The sequence below is a fragment of the Anas acuta genome, chromosome 2 (assembly GCF_963932015.1).
Source record: "Anas acuta chromosome 2, bAnaAcu1.1, whole genome shotgun sequence".
Lineage (NCBI taxonomy): Eukaryota > Metazoa > Chordata > Aves > Anseriformes > Anatidae > Anas > Anas acuta.
In genome coordinates, this window is record NC_088980.1 from 55,539,966 (window position 1) to 55,555,765 (window position 15,800).

At 37.2% G+C, this 15,800-nt stretch overlaps 1 protein-coding gene across 1 annotated transcript in view; it reads right to left on the reverse strand.

Annotated features, from left to right (window-relative positions):
* Positions 1-15,800, reverse strand: part of CNTNAP2 (contactin associated protein 2) — a 1,125,334-nt gene that overhangs the window by 22,247 nt on the left and 1,087,287 nt on the right. Inside the window, exon 22 of the mRNA XM_068674838.1 lies at positions 4,357-4,587. Within this exon, the coding sequence (XP_068530939.1) occupies positions 4,357-4,587 (231 nt within the window). The remainder of the gene's footprint in view (positions 1-4,356; positions 4,588-15,800) is intronic.

Genomic DNA, 15,800 nt, shown 5'->3' on the forward strand with positions numbered 1-15,800 from the left:
GAGGTACATACATGTAGGAGGTTTGCAGTATCTTTTATATAAAAAAGAAAAGTTTGGAAGTGAAACTTCATTAGTACATTGCAGAACCTTTGTGTTGTGCAATGTACTTTTATGTTCTGCAAAAATACCCACAAACTGAACAACCCCACCCCAGTAATATGAATCTTCCAATTTTGTGTACAAGGCTTTTTAGGATTGGGAGTTTATTTACTACAAAAATACAAAAATCATTTGTGGCTTTTGTTGCTTCCCTAGACAGAGCAAAGTGTCATATATCAGTGACATATAATACCTTAGCTAATCTTAATTGATACTAAAAAACATAAAATTTACTAACTTTTTAATATAAGCTACAGTAATAGATATTAAAATGAATGCTAATATAATTAAAGAAATACAATTTTAACGTTTGTTTTGAAATACACTCCAGACAGGCAGGCCTTTAGACAATATGCACAGGTGGACATATTTTATATAATATGGTCATTGATCAAACTCTTTTTTGCCTACTTCCTACACTCCTTTTGATGTAACCAAGGCAAATTCAATTTTCTCACATGAATTGAGATAATACAGATAGGAGGAAAACACAGGAAAGGAACTATTTTGATGACCTGCTTGGTTTTGATTTTTGTCTTTTTTTTTGTTTTTAAACCACCAAAATCACATTTTAAATCACCAAAGTCACACTGTAGAAAAGAATGACTTGTTGAATTTCTGCACTTCATCACCACCAAGAACGGATCACCATAGCAACAGGAAAAGACTATGTATTATAGAAATACTCACAAGCTGAACATGATAATAGTTTATGATAATGTTGTGGTAGGATGGCAAAATGCCAGCCAGGAGTGGGGAGGGAGGGAAGTGGCATTTTTGCAATAATAACAAAAATAAATAAAAGAACTAATGTAAATTTGAAATATATGTGAATTCAAGACTAATAGAAAGTGCAAAACAGTAAATCTAGATGCTGCATGGCCCATTTGTCTGGGGAACAAATCAATAAGCTTTCCTATTGACAAAAACTTAACTCTAAGGGTCAATTGTAAGTGACTGATATGTGTCTTTATGATTTCCCCCCTTTACGTTAGGGCATCCACAGTGTTTTGCAGCTAGCAGGAGGTGTCCATGTGGTAAGCACATAAAAGAGTTTAAGGCAAATATTTCATGTAGGTCATCCGTCAGGCAGAACCTGCTTGGCATCTAGTAACTATCCATAAGGTCTGATCTATTATTGCAGTTTAGAGGTGAAAGAATCATTGTATTTGCCTTTGGGGGTACCTGTCCTATTTAGACACATATCTTTGGCTCTCTTCTTCAATGTGTTTCAATGTTCAAAGTTCTATTTCATGGTATTTGACAAGCAAAGGTATAAATTGACGCTTAATTCAAAACATGAATCAGGATAAGTGCACCAAATATTTGTATCACCAAACAAGACCCATACCATCTATACCATTTAATACTTGCCAAATCATTTTTCTCATTTTATTTTCACTACTAATCACCTGTGTCTCAACTCTTATGTTTTATTAGGATTTATTTAAAATTAAATGGATGACATGCTGCTTTCAAATGCATGCGCGTTGCTTTGTGGCAGAGTGAGTGTGAACATCTTGTGGCTTTTGCTCTAGCACCACAAGTGTTTCTGTGAGTCTCCAAAGAGGTTTTTCCTTTTGCCCCTTCAGCCAGTTTAGTGAAGGAATAAATTCACAAAAACTGTAAAACTGTTTAAAAGCTTTCTGGCAGGTACTGTGAAACAGAAAAAAAAATAAAAAAATAATAGTGCGAACTGCCAATTTGCTAATGCAAAGTGACACTGTAAACAAACACTTTAATTTACCAGACACCATCATCTATGTCTAACTTAATGCAGTCTACAGTATATATTTTTCCTGAAGCTGAAACAGAGCCAGCTGTGTCAGACCACCAGAGATAATTTTACAAAGCCTGAGTTGTTCTTATCTGACATCACTAAATGAGTTGCTGTGATACCTCCTCTTTGTATCACAGGTATTTCACCAAAAGCGAACATCTGGAATTGTTCATACACAGCTGAATGTCCTTTCACTCCTGCCCCAGTGAAACACCACTCCCATAACACACCATAACTGACCTGACATCGTTGTGTTCTTTAGTGTACGGCAGTTCTTTACAAGCAGTCTTTAAAGCAATATGATATTTTCCATTTATTGCTGCTGAACACTGGAGGGGACAAGAGGAGGAATCCCTGGATCCCAGTTTTACTGAAACTTCTCATCACCACAAGTAAAGGCTGGCCATCATATTCTGGATGCCCAAAACTGAAACAGTCAAATCCCACTATTGCAATTAGATTTTTTTTTTTTTTTTACTGGACTGAAGTTAACAGACCACTTGAGCCAAGCTACCTTCATACTGCATGGTCCCTGATATCCTTCATGATGGCTACATGACTTGAGTACTGCAACTAATCAAGAAGAGATGTATAAATTTTTAATCTGTCAGATCAAAGCTGAATTGACTCAGCAAAGGTTTCAACACCAAATGAATACAAGGTCAAGCATAGCAGCACACGACAAGGGCAAACAGAACCTTCTCTTTTTTAACACCAGGAGCTATTAAGAACAGTTCAGCTATGCTGAGTAAATCCAGACAATATTTTATTAGCTTGCAGTCAAATTATCTGTAAGAAAAAGAAACCAACCAAAATTAACAACCAAACCACATAAGCTGTGTAAGACTCACTGCAGCAGTTCATCCTCATGAAGTTTATGGCACATTTTTTAAAGACATGAGTCAGTGAGGTATCTTCCAGGTAACGTGCTCTTACAGAAACAGAAGCACAGAACATAACTTCACATAGAAATTGACCTAATGATTTCAGAGAATAAATGGACTACTAAGATTTGTGATGAAAAAAATCAAGTAGGAGATTGCATGTTACAAATGGCGAAGAGATGCAATGAAGTCTTATGAAGGTGTGGTAGTATGGAGGGAATGAAAGATTTTAGAGTACGATACTGCCTATATCTGTGTTTGGGACCCTCAGACCCAGAATATCTCCCTCTCCTTAGAAACTTCTGCCCTCCTTCTCTATTGAAGAAGAGCTGAAAAGAAAGGCTACAAAGAATTGCTTGAGATTTTGAGAAAAAAAATGACAAAGATATGACCTTGACACATGCTTCTAAGGAAGACAGGAACCTGTCTTCTCTCACATCAAAACTGACAGCTAGATGGATCCCCAAACAGAAAAGGCAACCACTATCAAGCCATCAACTTGCCCAGATGCGTTCTAATTTACACCTGTATAAATGAGGCCAAAACATGAGACAAGTGTCAATGTACCCTTGAATATGAATTTAAAGGGAGCAGATTTTTTTAAAAAAATGACACCCATGCAGCAAGAAAAAATAAGCAAAAAAACCCTCTAAAGTAAGTTATAATGTACACTTTCAAAGACTGCCAGTCATAAAGCAGGATAAGATTGCTGGGATCAGCAAATTGTTTTGGCTTTCCAGCATTTCCAGCATGAGAAGAATGCAGTCATGACTAATGGGATTTTCCATTAAACATAGCCTAAGGAAAGCAGACATTTCGAAAACAAATCAGTACTTTATAAACACATTTATGCCTAAAATTAGATTTACTTTTTTTTTTTTTTGTATGACGCTGACTACAATATACTCACTTATTAGCAATTCAGCAGAAGAAATTCTACCATGCATTATTTATCTATACTAGCAATGTCCTGCTTACTATGTTTCCAATACTACAAAGTGCTATTATAGCAGTAAGTGCAAAACTCAAGAATCAAACAGTGTAAGACTTACAGAAAATAAAAGTAAAGCTGAATACTTCAGTATTATAACTCTGATTATATCTAAAATTTTCTGTAGTGTTTTGAGTCCAGGCTCTTCAACTTATAATTAAGAACACAACATACAGGATGAAAAGCAGTACAAACCTGAAACAAGTTTTGTTCAACCTATTAAAAATGTAGAGGTGGCACATATATTATGAATACATGTAAAATACAAATGCATAATGAACACAGGACACTAATCTGCATTACTGAACATCTAGAAGTACTAGAAAGAATGAAACTGATAACCACTCCCACTTACCAAAACGTTGTAATGTTCCTTCACAAATGTAACCATGAGTAAAAAAAAGACAAAGAAAATATTCTGCAACTTAGAATTTAGAAGTGATCTCTGTCATTCCAGTTTTGCATTTCCTACTACGAGTATTGCCCTCTAATCATGTATACATTACGCCTGCTCTATGCCACTTTTTCTTACAGAGGAGGGTGAATGTATTTCTTTCTCTCAACTGCCCAGATGAGTTAATGTGGAACGAAGCCCACCTTACCTGAATCTAAGTGCCATGGGTCAGTTGCGGCCGACATTGGTGGGATTGTCAGTGGAGATGCTCCGCAGTTGGATTCCACCAGTTCCCCTTGAATGTGGACGTGAGAAGAGGCGTTGGTAGGTCTCAAAGCTGCTTTTAGTGGAGCAATCTGGTTGAACTGTACCCTTGATAGGCAGCCAGTGAATCCTGGTGTGTTGTATTTATATATATCTTGGTCAATCTTTCCAATTTCTACAGGAAATCAAGAAAAATAAAACAAATCACTGCTTTAGAAAGCACAGTCTTAACACTCAGTTCCCAAAGCTCAGCTTAGAACTTTCTGTTTCAGCAGGCTGAGAACATTTCAGACCCTTTCTATTTCTTTCTATTTCATTACAGATTAAAGTAGGAAACCTTCAAGCCTTGATGTGGCTTGGTTTCACTGTTATGCTATCATTAAAATTATACCCTCACAGTAAAAAAGTGCCTCCTCATATTCAGCCAGAACCTCCTATGCTTCAATTTGTGCCCATTACTTCTCATCCTGTCGCTGGGCACAACTGAAAAGAGACAGGCTCCAAAACATGGAGATGGCAAATTCCCCATACTCTCCTGCTGAGGAGCTAAGCGTGTGCTCCTGTGCCTTCCCGTCAGAGCCCCTGCCAGTGGAGAGATATTATAAGTCAGACATTTTGCACATGGTGGCTGTCAGCTAGCTTGCAAGCTGGTAGCTGGGCTTCATGAGCAGAACACAGGCTAGTTGAAACAGATGCCACTCCCCAAACCTGAATTTCCTCACTTCTAAAATACCAGCTAACACACAGCACACGTCCTAACAACCAAAGAATCAGCGGGCCACTTGCAGCTGGTTTATTTCTAGCAGGATCTGTTGTGGTAGCTGAAGTCACTCAGTCCAGTACAACAATGTGGAAACAAAACTGGCACTCATCCAGCTGTATCAAAGAGAATATTAGCACACCAAAACCTCACTGCAGTATCCCATGTAAAATTTACATTGCAGTGAAAAATTCAGCTTAATTTCCTCCATGGTAGCATAGAGTACATGAAAAAGGAACATGGCAGCATCATGTTTGCACTGTACCAAAGAGTATTTCTACAGAGCCCTTGAGATTCTTAAAATTCCCCTTCACCAGGTTTCTATTCCCTGAGTTGGCAGGGAGGGGTGTTAAAGTCTGGCCCTTGAAGTCAATGGAAAAACTCCTACTGAGTTGAGCAAAGCAACACAGTACTCCAGGGAGAGAGACTAAGAACCAGCCCCAGGCTGCTCAAAAGCATCCTTTTCAGATAGGAATAATGTTCAGGGTTTGAAGAATGGGGTTTCTAGAAAAAAGATGCTGTATATAAATCGCAAGATTGTGTCATAAAAAAAGAAAGGAAAACAGAGCTGAGACAGGAGATGGTTCTCCTGAGAAAGGTGTGAGGAAAAAAAGTGCAACAGTTTTATCCTAAGAGATGGGGGAAGAGCTGGAAGTGAAGCACATCTGGGTTTGAGTTTTACTACAAAAAAAAAAAAAAGTTATTAGAAAATGCATTACAAACCTTTTGGTCTGTGTTCAGCTCTAACCAAATGAAGATCAATTACATGCTCCAGGCAATGAGGTCTGGGCTGCTGACTGGGCATTCTAAAAGCTCCATATGTGACTGTGCTATTTCTATGAGTACTAAGGGTTTTGCATAAGAGCTATGTACAAGGAGTTTCAAGGTGATAAACTAGAGTATTTCAAGCCAAGCTTTCTGAGGGATTTACATAATAAATGTGAAGTGGGGAAAGGTTGGTGAAAGATGGACAAATCCTGAGCACACTTAAAACAACTGCTTGATTTTCACACAAAATCAAATTGTACCTTTTCTGTTGTGGCAACCAATTCAGAATGATAAACATGCAACATTTAAGTCCTCACCTAGCATCAGGACACAAAAGGAGGTCACATAATCTGATGATTACTAGCATTAGCTCCTTATATGATCCACAGTACAAGAACTGATTTGTTCTAACCCTCCCATTTTCCCTTTCCATTCTCATTTGAGAACAGCTTCCTCTCTCTGCTAGTGCTTATCCAGCCTGTATCAATATTACATCCATGTTTCACAAACTGTCAGTGAGCAGTGGCTGTTAACTGTGACAAAGTGGAAACATGCTCAGGACTCATCTAGAGACTAGCTTAGATTCATTAACATCATTATATGCCACGTGAGTCTTTCACGCAGCCCTCCTTTAAGAAAGTTGCCTGACTGAACAATTAAACATCATCTTCAATTCAACATCAATAAACATCAATTCAAAAATTTTATACTAAGTAAGAAAACTCATACATATACACAGATTTTCCATATTTAATAGTCACATTGTCTGAAAGTCGGTATAACTCAGACAGGATTCATACCTGACCACAATATTCGCTCTCTTATTTCAATAAAATATTCCTGGTATATGCAGTGAATGGTTATAATTTTGAGTAATCCTTATAATCTAAGGAACCGTTAGGAAATCATAAACACTGAAACTGATGTCAGTAACAGTTTATTTACAGAGCCTGTGGAACTTCATACAGCAGTGTTAATAGCCTCCCATTTACAATCCTGAATGACAAGAGTAAAAATTCATAAATATGATTGTACTACTTTAGGAGCTTCAGAACCATTCTTCTCTATACTTTGTGAATAAATAGGATACTAGTAAATAGGATACTAGATCCTGAAAGAATTAAAGAAGAAAAAACAAGGCATCTTACTAAAGACCTGCATTTTTGTTTAAAACATTTCACAAATGACAGTTGTGTAAGACACCCAGTATAAATTTACAATCGGCTCACATCACATTAGCGCTAAAACAAGATGGATTGAGTTCTGTAACTGTGAACATGCTCCTCCATGCATGTCCCATGGGGCTCTGTACACAGATATTCTGATGTTAGGCCATTATACTTTGCCTCCCTGTGTATTTGAGCCTGCTGTAAACCCATCCCTGGAGAGTGTAATGATTATATAATGAAATATGTCTTTGTTGTCATGACTAAAATTCAATTTTCTCCCTATAACAAAGGGAAGAGCAAAAAAGATGACAGTCATATTATTTAAAGGGAAATGTACAATGCAACTACTTTCCATTGATCTAATTTTCAGCACACAATGTTGTATAAATTAATATTGTAGCATATAGTATTACTATTAGCAATTGGCGATATTAATATTATTGCTTTCAGATCTAACACAGCTATCTGCTGCTGGCACCTCACCCACAAGCATTTCTGTAATAAAAGACTTCTAAAAATACCATTTATCTGCCTTTTTAAACTTTATCTGTTTTCAGTCATTTGCTCCTTTAACCATATAACCTCCTGATTTGAGATGAAGGCCATGATAACCAGAGACAATTCAGGCAAACCTATTCTAACACAGATGCACTATAGCATACAAATACTTAACACTGAATATTCACATGATCACTACCTACACAGATTAATCACCATTTAGATGTACGTAACTACTACACAGTATACTTAAACAACTCACAGCTGCTGCCACATCCTGTGTGCTATCATTCACTGAATGTATGCTTAACATCAATTACTTGTTATTTATATTTTGTTATTTCTTTAATGGCAAAAAGATTCTGGAGTTTAATCCTGTTATTGGTTTTGATTTCAGGGCTCATTTTCAACAGCTGTGGCAGAAACATACCACATTGTGATGAAAATAATATTATTTCTCAGATGAAAATTATGTGCTACTACTGAAGAAGCTCTTTTCTACCTAGGTGAAAAGATGGAAAGAAAATCTATTTTTAAGCATGCTGGTGACACAAGGCAGTAAAGTTGAAATTTATTATTCCATGAATCTACAGGAAAACAAGCACAAATATATTGTATGGAGGAAAAAATGTGCAAAAGTCAAAAATGTGTAAGTAGCATATAGCAATACTATTCAGTGTTGTGAGGCTACCTGTTTTTTAAGCCTTTTTTGTCCTTACTACAGTACCTTGAGATGCAGAGTTGTTGCTCCTGCCTTGGCATTATTATGAGACAAACAGTTTGGTTCAGATTATTACTGAAGTTTACCTGGCTAGCATGAACTTGATGACAGAATCCACTTACAGAAGCAGACACATGGCAAATACAGTTTTTGCCTACAGCCTCTCTCCCCTTTCTACTTTCTATATCTACCAGTGAAAGATTTATAGAGTTGCTCAAAGCGCCATAGCAACTCTAATAAAACAAGCTATAGCAGTGCTGGAGGGGGGCAGCTCTGTTTAATTCTAGCATTTATTTTTTATACATTTCTAGCATCAATTAGAAAGACTGCAGAAAAAATGACAGCCTGATTTAGCAGGAAACAAATAAACAAACAAAACAAAACAAAACAAAAATCTAAAAAAGTTTGGTCCTACCACCCTGAGCAGGTTTTTGATAAACAAACAGAAATGCTTTCTGTATACCTAAAATTCCCCATGCAAGGATCCTGGAATGATTCACACACAGACAAGGCTCTGCAGCACAAAGAAATATGATCCAGGACAGCACTGTGCCATACCATTACAGCCACTTTATATGGGGAAAGATGGCCTTGGACTGTGTTACACTGACCCTGGAAAGAGGGAGGGAAGAGAGGTACAGCCATGATGGAAGAGAGATGCACCCTCATTGCAACCTTACAAAAACTGTTTTTAGTCCTGAATGTCTCTTCTATACTAGCTGATCAGTACTATTTTTTTTTTCTTCTTTCTTTTTATAGGACTCTGAAATGCAGATCAATACAGTTATAAAAAATTCTAAATCTTGCACAGTGTTCAATACACACAGAGAGGATCCAGATATCTATTCATGGTGAATTACCTTCCATTAGGAAGGAAATGTAACAGAACTTGAAGTACTTGAAGTTCATAGATACGCACAACAATGTATGTAACAAATAACCTGTTATGAATTCCCTTAGAGTTTTCTAGTGATACTCTTCACAGCAGAAAGAGGGCATACCTAAGCATACTTCTAGCATGGCAAAGCTCTCAGTAAACGTTATAGACATCTACTTCTTTCTTATTTGACAATGGGAAAACTCTGCCCAAAGTACCCCATAGTGGGGCAGGGACGAGAAAAACACGATATACTGGATTTGATTGTGGCATAAGGCGCCTTTTAAACAAGAGTCTCAGGAGCCCAGCTAAAGATCCCTCAGCCCAATGACTATTTCTTCCACATTTTAAACAAGACACCATTTGAGTTTTGCTTAGAAAATGGTGAAAAAAAAAATCAGCCATTTGGATTTAGGACAACAACCTATTTATGCTACAACAAAATAACAATGCTGGAAATAGAGTAACCATATCAATAGCAGGAGAAGCACAGCTTTGACATAGAGTGGTACTTCTGGCTGAACTACCAGAATGCTTTCCTATTTCGCTTAAGATTAAGCATCCACTCAGCAGACAGACAGAGGTAATCCATTATAAACCTCTATAACCCTTCAGCTAGCTCTACTAAAATGAGCCTAAATTATCTCTATGTAATATTATAATAGACTGCACAGGTGAATTGTTGATTCAATTAAATGAACCACTAATTGTTTTTGGGTCAACCTTAGCAATAGATTTTTCTAAAGCGCCATGTATTCTCTTGTCCCCTATACTCAGAAAGATATCTTGTTACATTACCCACTGCAGAAAGAGCAGCCCAGTAGGCATCTTAAGCATCTCTGTGTTACTGCATCAGGCTCCACATAATGGAGTGCAGTTTAAACTCCACTGAAAGGAAGCTATTGATTTCAAGAAGTCACAGTGTACTGAGATTACTAAATCGTTTTCTCTTATTTGCAGTATTTGATGTCTAAATGGAGTGGTTTAATGCAACATCGAACCCTGGCACATGCTGATACTTGAGAACTGTCATGGTGAGACAGAGAGAGAGAGAGAGAGAGAGAGAGAATAAATAAGTTGGCTTGAATCACATATAGCATGCAATTAAGGGAGAACCTATCTGGGACATCATATATCCACAAGACTGAAATCACAGAGTGAAAAAGTCCACATCAGGAACAATTATTGTACACCCAGCAAGGTGGATAACACCAGACAAAGGGAAAACTATGTTCTGACACACCACCTAGCTCTTCTATTGAATGTCCTCCAGTGTGAAGCCCAAGCACGTGTTTGCTTACCGGCTGTTTTATTTTCTCTGTCTTAAGATCAGTGATATCTATAAAAAAAAGCATACTGATGCCACTTAACTGTGGATACCTTGTGTGGTATCAGATATGCTAAACACCTACAGTATGAAGCAAAGACTGCTCTAAAGACTTACCCTCAGAATTCCTTTGGTTTTAATTTCAATCTCTCAGTTAAAATTCAGTAATCGATACAAACCAAGTATAAAGCAGCAGGAACCTTATTTTTGTCCATAACTTGAAAGAGAGCTCTCTGCACTCTGAAAGGCCATGCTGCTCTCTGCATGTACATACCAAGCAGGGTAAGATGCTTTGTTATAGAGAACTTGTTACAGGGGTGCTAGGGACAGCAAAAGGGTTAGCGGCCCCTGAGAACAGGGTCTTGAGCTTCACAGGACACGATTGCAAATGGCTACCATCTGCTCGTAAGCAAATTTTAAATCCCACATAGCAGACATGCTTTTTCAGTCCATTGGTCTGCAGCAACCTAGTGGTACCCAGATGCCCACCCACAGGAAGGCTCCTTCCTTCACGCTAATATGTTCAGGCTGCCCAGGAGCCTGCAGGGATGCACTAAACACCACGAGGGGCTGCAGCATAACCTCCAGCCCCTGTGAGGCTCAGACTGCTGTTCTGTCATCCCCTCTTCTGGCACATATCACAACTCACCTTTGCCTTGGACCCCTGATCAGATCCCTCAGTCAGATCCCTTCAGACAAGCGTACACCTGACTGCTTTGCAGACCTGACAGGTACTGCCTGCAGTGTCTCTGTTGTTTGATGTGGTCCTTCCTTGGTTGTATTAACTTTTTTTTTTCTTTACAATTTTATTTATGTTACTTATTGTAATGTTTCAGGTTTCATTTTGTAAGAAATTATAGCTTGTATGGAACAATTTTGTTTATACAATTTATGTCTAAACTGACAAATTCACTGATCATGCACTGAATATGGAGAAGATATTATTTGTGATGTATGAAGCACTCTGCCAGCAACTACTGTGCCAGCCAATAGTGTTGTGCAGTAAGCATATAGTGCTTTCACTTGCTGTCTGACACTTAATAAATGGTCTTATCCAAGGTGCATGCAAGAGAAAAATTGCTTATGAAAACTACAACAGCTCAGAGCAAGTTTCAGTTGCAATAGCAGCTTCACTGATGTTGGCGAAACAAAGACCATTTCCTTATAAAATGGTACTTTCAGCACACACTGAAAATGACTGAACCAGGTGAAAAAACACATAACATCAGAGAAGCAAAATAGGCCTGGAAGCTGTGCCGCTCGATGGCTCTGGAGCAGTTCCAAAACAGAGTCGTGGGCAGAAGAATTACGGCTTTAAGGTCACTGCATAGTGGAGATGGTAAATCACTGATCTGAAACACACACCAATCAAAGTTCCATTATTACAGAAATAATTAAGACTACTGCTGGACTGCAGTTCTTCAGTGAAAGAAAAAAAAAAGGTACTGTAAAGAGGGCTATGAAACCAAGTCATTATTTGACAGAACAGTTTCACAAAGTCAGTAATAAAGAGCTTTTAAGAACATGTTGGATTTTTTGTCTGCTATTCTGTACCTGTGGTATAGTTACTGAATGTTTCAAGATTGTATATTGTATGTATGGTTTCCTGGAATTTTCCATTTTAAAATTCCTTATGGAGCCAAAAATGGTTATATGCACCACCTTTTGATGAAAAATGAATTAAACAAACAAAACAAACAACAACTAAGGCCAACACAGAATGCCAATCTTTCAAGGGAACAAATGGTACTGATTTGCTGCATAATCTTAAGACAGTCACTTCAGATATTCACCTCAAACTCTCCCTGTTTCTCTTAGAAGGACTTAGAGAATTTTCCCTAATATCTAATTGGGATGGCAGTTCTTTAGATACTTCAAATGTTTTGAGATCTCAGTAAAAAAGGTATGGGTATTGGTTTTAAATTTGAAAATAAAATGAAATGTCTTTTTAAAAAATACAAAACAAAACAACAAAAAACAAACACCACAAACTTCTTATGACTTTGGAAATATTACTGGTGGAGGCATAATTTGTACAGTGCATTTCCATTCATAAAACAGAAACTGGAAGTATGCAAAGTCAAGGCAAAAGAGAAGAAATTGCATGTTTCTGGAGATCCTTTTGATGTCAAAGAATGATACCTTCAAATGTTTCCATTCAACAGAGACCTCTTGAGTTCAGGTAGCATCAGAAACTCAGTGGGAGGTAATAGTCCTCCTGTGTCCCACTGTGACAGTGGGACCAAAACCCACAGGCGTTGTAGGGGAAGAGGGACTTCTCCATGCATTACCCTTTATAACCAATGGTGTATATAGTCATTACATATTTTTGTGTAGCATTTTATTTCTCCTCTAGATGACTAATTTTTCTCCTTCTGTATGAGAGGTAAAAAGCTCAGCTTGTTCTTTGGAGTGGGAATCCCATATGCATGGAAAGCTAAAAATAAAAAAATAGACGATAGCCTGTACTGACAGAACAGGATGCTAATATTGAGCAGTAATGCTGTACTTCAGCCTGCAATAGTACTTCAGCTGCAAACCCTCCTGAGGGCTACTAGAAATCTTTTGACTGACGAGCAAAGTGCTCAATATAAAGCTTAACCCAAGCTGAAGAAACCAGCAGTTCCAAGGTAAAACTGCATAAGTATCTCACAATTAGCTTCAAGAACAACATTTTTTTCTCTACCCTGTACTCTATCCTCTTCATGTGATGCAGGAGTAATGGGATCATGAGTGGAGGGCAGCAGAAGGATAGCAACCAGGTTGTTTTATCCTCAACAAGGAATTTCATTTTGATCTACTTTTCTCTGCAGACAGGCTCTAAATAGCAAGAGAGTAAGTGGATGATGGGGGGAGAAGAAATTACATTGCTAAACTGTCATAAAAAACCCACAGTATGACTGATAAAGTAACTGAGGAAATTTTATCATAAGAGATATTAATATCAAAACCCAGAAGTTTTTATCACAGAAAAATGATTCTCAGGATTGGTTGGTACAAAGGATTTCAGCAGAATTTATAAATCCATTATACTTTAAGTCAATGATATCTAATTTAGACAGAATCTTTCATAAGCATTAAAGAAGAATGTAAAACCAATACATAAAGGTAGCATCACTATGTAAAAGAAATACCCAATTTAGTGTATATGTTTTGTCTAAATACGTTTTTATGTCTTATTGAGGCTAACTGTATCATAAGTCAGCAAATGCCTTTGAGGCCAGGAAATAAGCAAATAAATAAATAATCAAACAACAGTCTTGCAGTGTGGAGTCAAATGTGATGTGTCTTGGCCAAACTCCAGTGAATATAGTTATGTTGTGTATTTGTTAAAAGTCTATTAAAATACTGTAACTTCAGTCTGTTTATTATTTGCTAGTTTTAACTGGTACACATCTATGACTTTTTGCAAATGCACTCAGACCAAGCTTTGTATTCCATACAACCAGCTTCAAGTATCTTAATAAAATTGCAATGTCATCAGAGTGGGTAGGCTGAAATTCCCGCTCTTGCCTCCCACCTCTCTCCCCTCTTTCTTATCTTAATATCTCACTTTTGTAGAGGGAGGAAGAGCAAGAATAACCATCTGAAGAAGATTTATGGTATGAATCTAAAACTGGAATATGTTTTTTTCAATAAAAAACATTTGTATTCTTATACCATGTATGCTTCATATTAAAAATAAAAACAAACAAACAAACAAAAAATTTAAGAGTACAGAAGGTTTATCTGAAAAACAAGGACCTGCAATCTGTTTGTCATGAAATGACATTAGTAAGGACATTAGTATCACCAAAAGAAAACTTCATCAGTCCCACACATTTTTTTCTTATTTATTTAATAGAAATCTGTGACTATTACATTTACAATATTGTGTTTCAATGCAATGTAGGATATAATAAAAACTTTTGGAGAACTGATATTTTTCAGGAGATATTCATCATGGACAAGCAATGATCTGTCCATGCAGTGGAAATCTGTTTCAGTTATCAAAGCATGAAATGGCAAGAAAATGAAAAGCAGGATGCCAGCAAGGAAATAAATACTGTAACTTAGTAGGTCTTTTTTTTTTTCTTCCAACATTTTGATTCCCTGTTTATTTCCTCATTTTGAATCAATTTTTTCTTGGATCAAAGCATTCACTTTTTGTATAGACAGTAACAATCTATATGTACTACTGAAAGACACCATCTATTTTAACAATTGAAAAAATATGCTAGGACAGTGCAGGAAAGAAATGAAATTGATTCTTTTTAACAGCAATTTCTCTTATCTATTTTTTTCAGTATTGTATGCTTCACAACTTGAAGCTGAGTAATTTATATTTGAACAGTCTATTATGTCTCGAAGTCAGAGATGGGGTTGATCTAAGAAATACTGAAGGCTTTTGCTTCTTTTCTTTGTTACATGCATGCATACATATGTGAATACTCTTGTATTTCCTCTGCTGGAACACACTTCTGTGCAACAAATTCACATCTGAAAACTGCTGCTATTCAGTGACAATGTCAAATTATCATGTCAAATTATCATAAAAATATAACAGCCACATTAGATCAGATCAATGAGTTACCTAGTTCATTGTTCTTTCTTCAAATAAAGTGACTGATAGTATATGATTCAGAAGTAGTATAACAACATGGAACATGGAAAATGATCCTCCCTGGGTATACTTGTTCAGATTCTCACAAACATTTCTGAGATGAAGGCCACATCTTGCCTTTTATATTTAGCTTCTGGCAGAACTGCCTTCCATGAATGTGTCCAATGCTTGTGGAAGCCATTAATTTTTCTGGCCTCCACAACATCCCATGCCAGTTACTTCCACTGCTGTATTATTTACTCTGTGACAAATGATCTCTTTCAGCTAATTTTAAGGTTGCAGACTGCTGAATTAATAGGATTTGTCAACTTCTTGTATTGTGCAAAGCACTGCAGACCTCCACCATTACAGGTTGCTCTTGTACAGTAATTTGGGTAGACCGAAAGGTTAGGTGAGTTCTCAGACTGGCTGAAGAGAAGCCTACCTGTACTTTACTTCGGGTGTCTGGGCAGAAGCCCCTCCCCACCTCTAGGCAGTGGAAGCCACAGGTCGATAAAGAATGAAATGTAAAAGCATTATACCATGATCTGGGAACTAAAAACTCTCCCCAGGTTCTACAAATACACTGGAGATGAAAGAAATAGGTGTGGCTTGATACTGTTGGGAAAAAAAGCTCAACAAATTCCTTTCTATGAGAACCAGTAAAGAAGCATACCTCCTTTTCC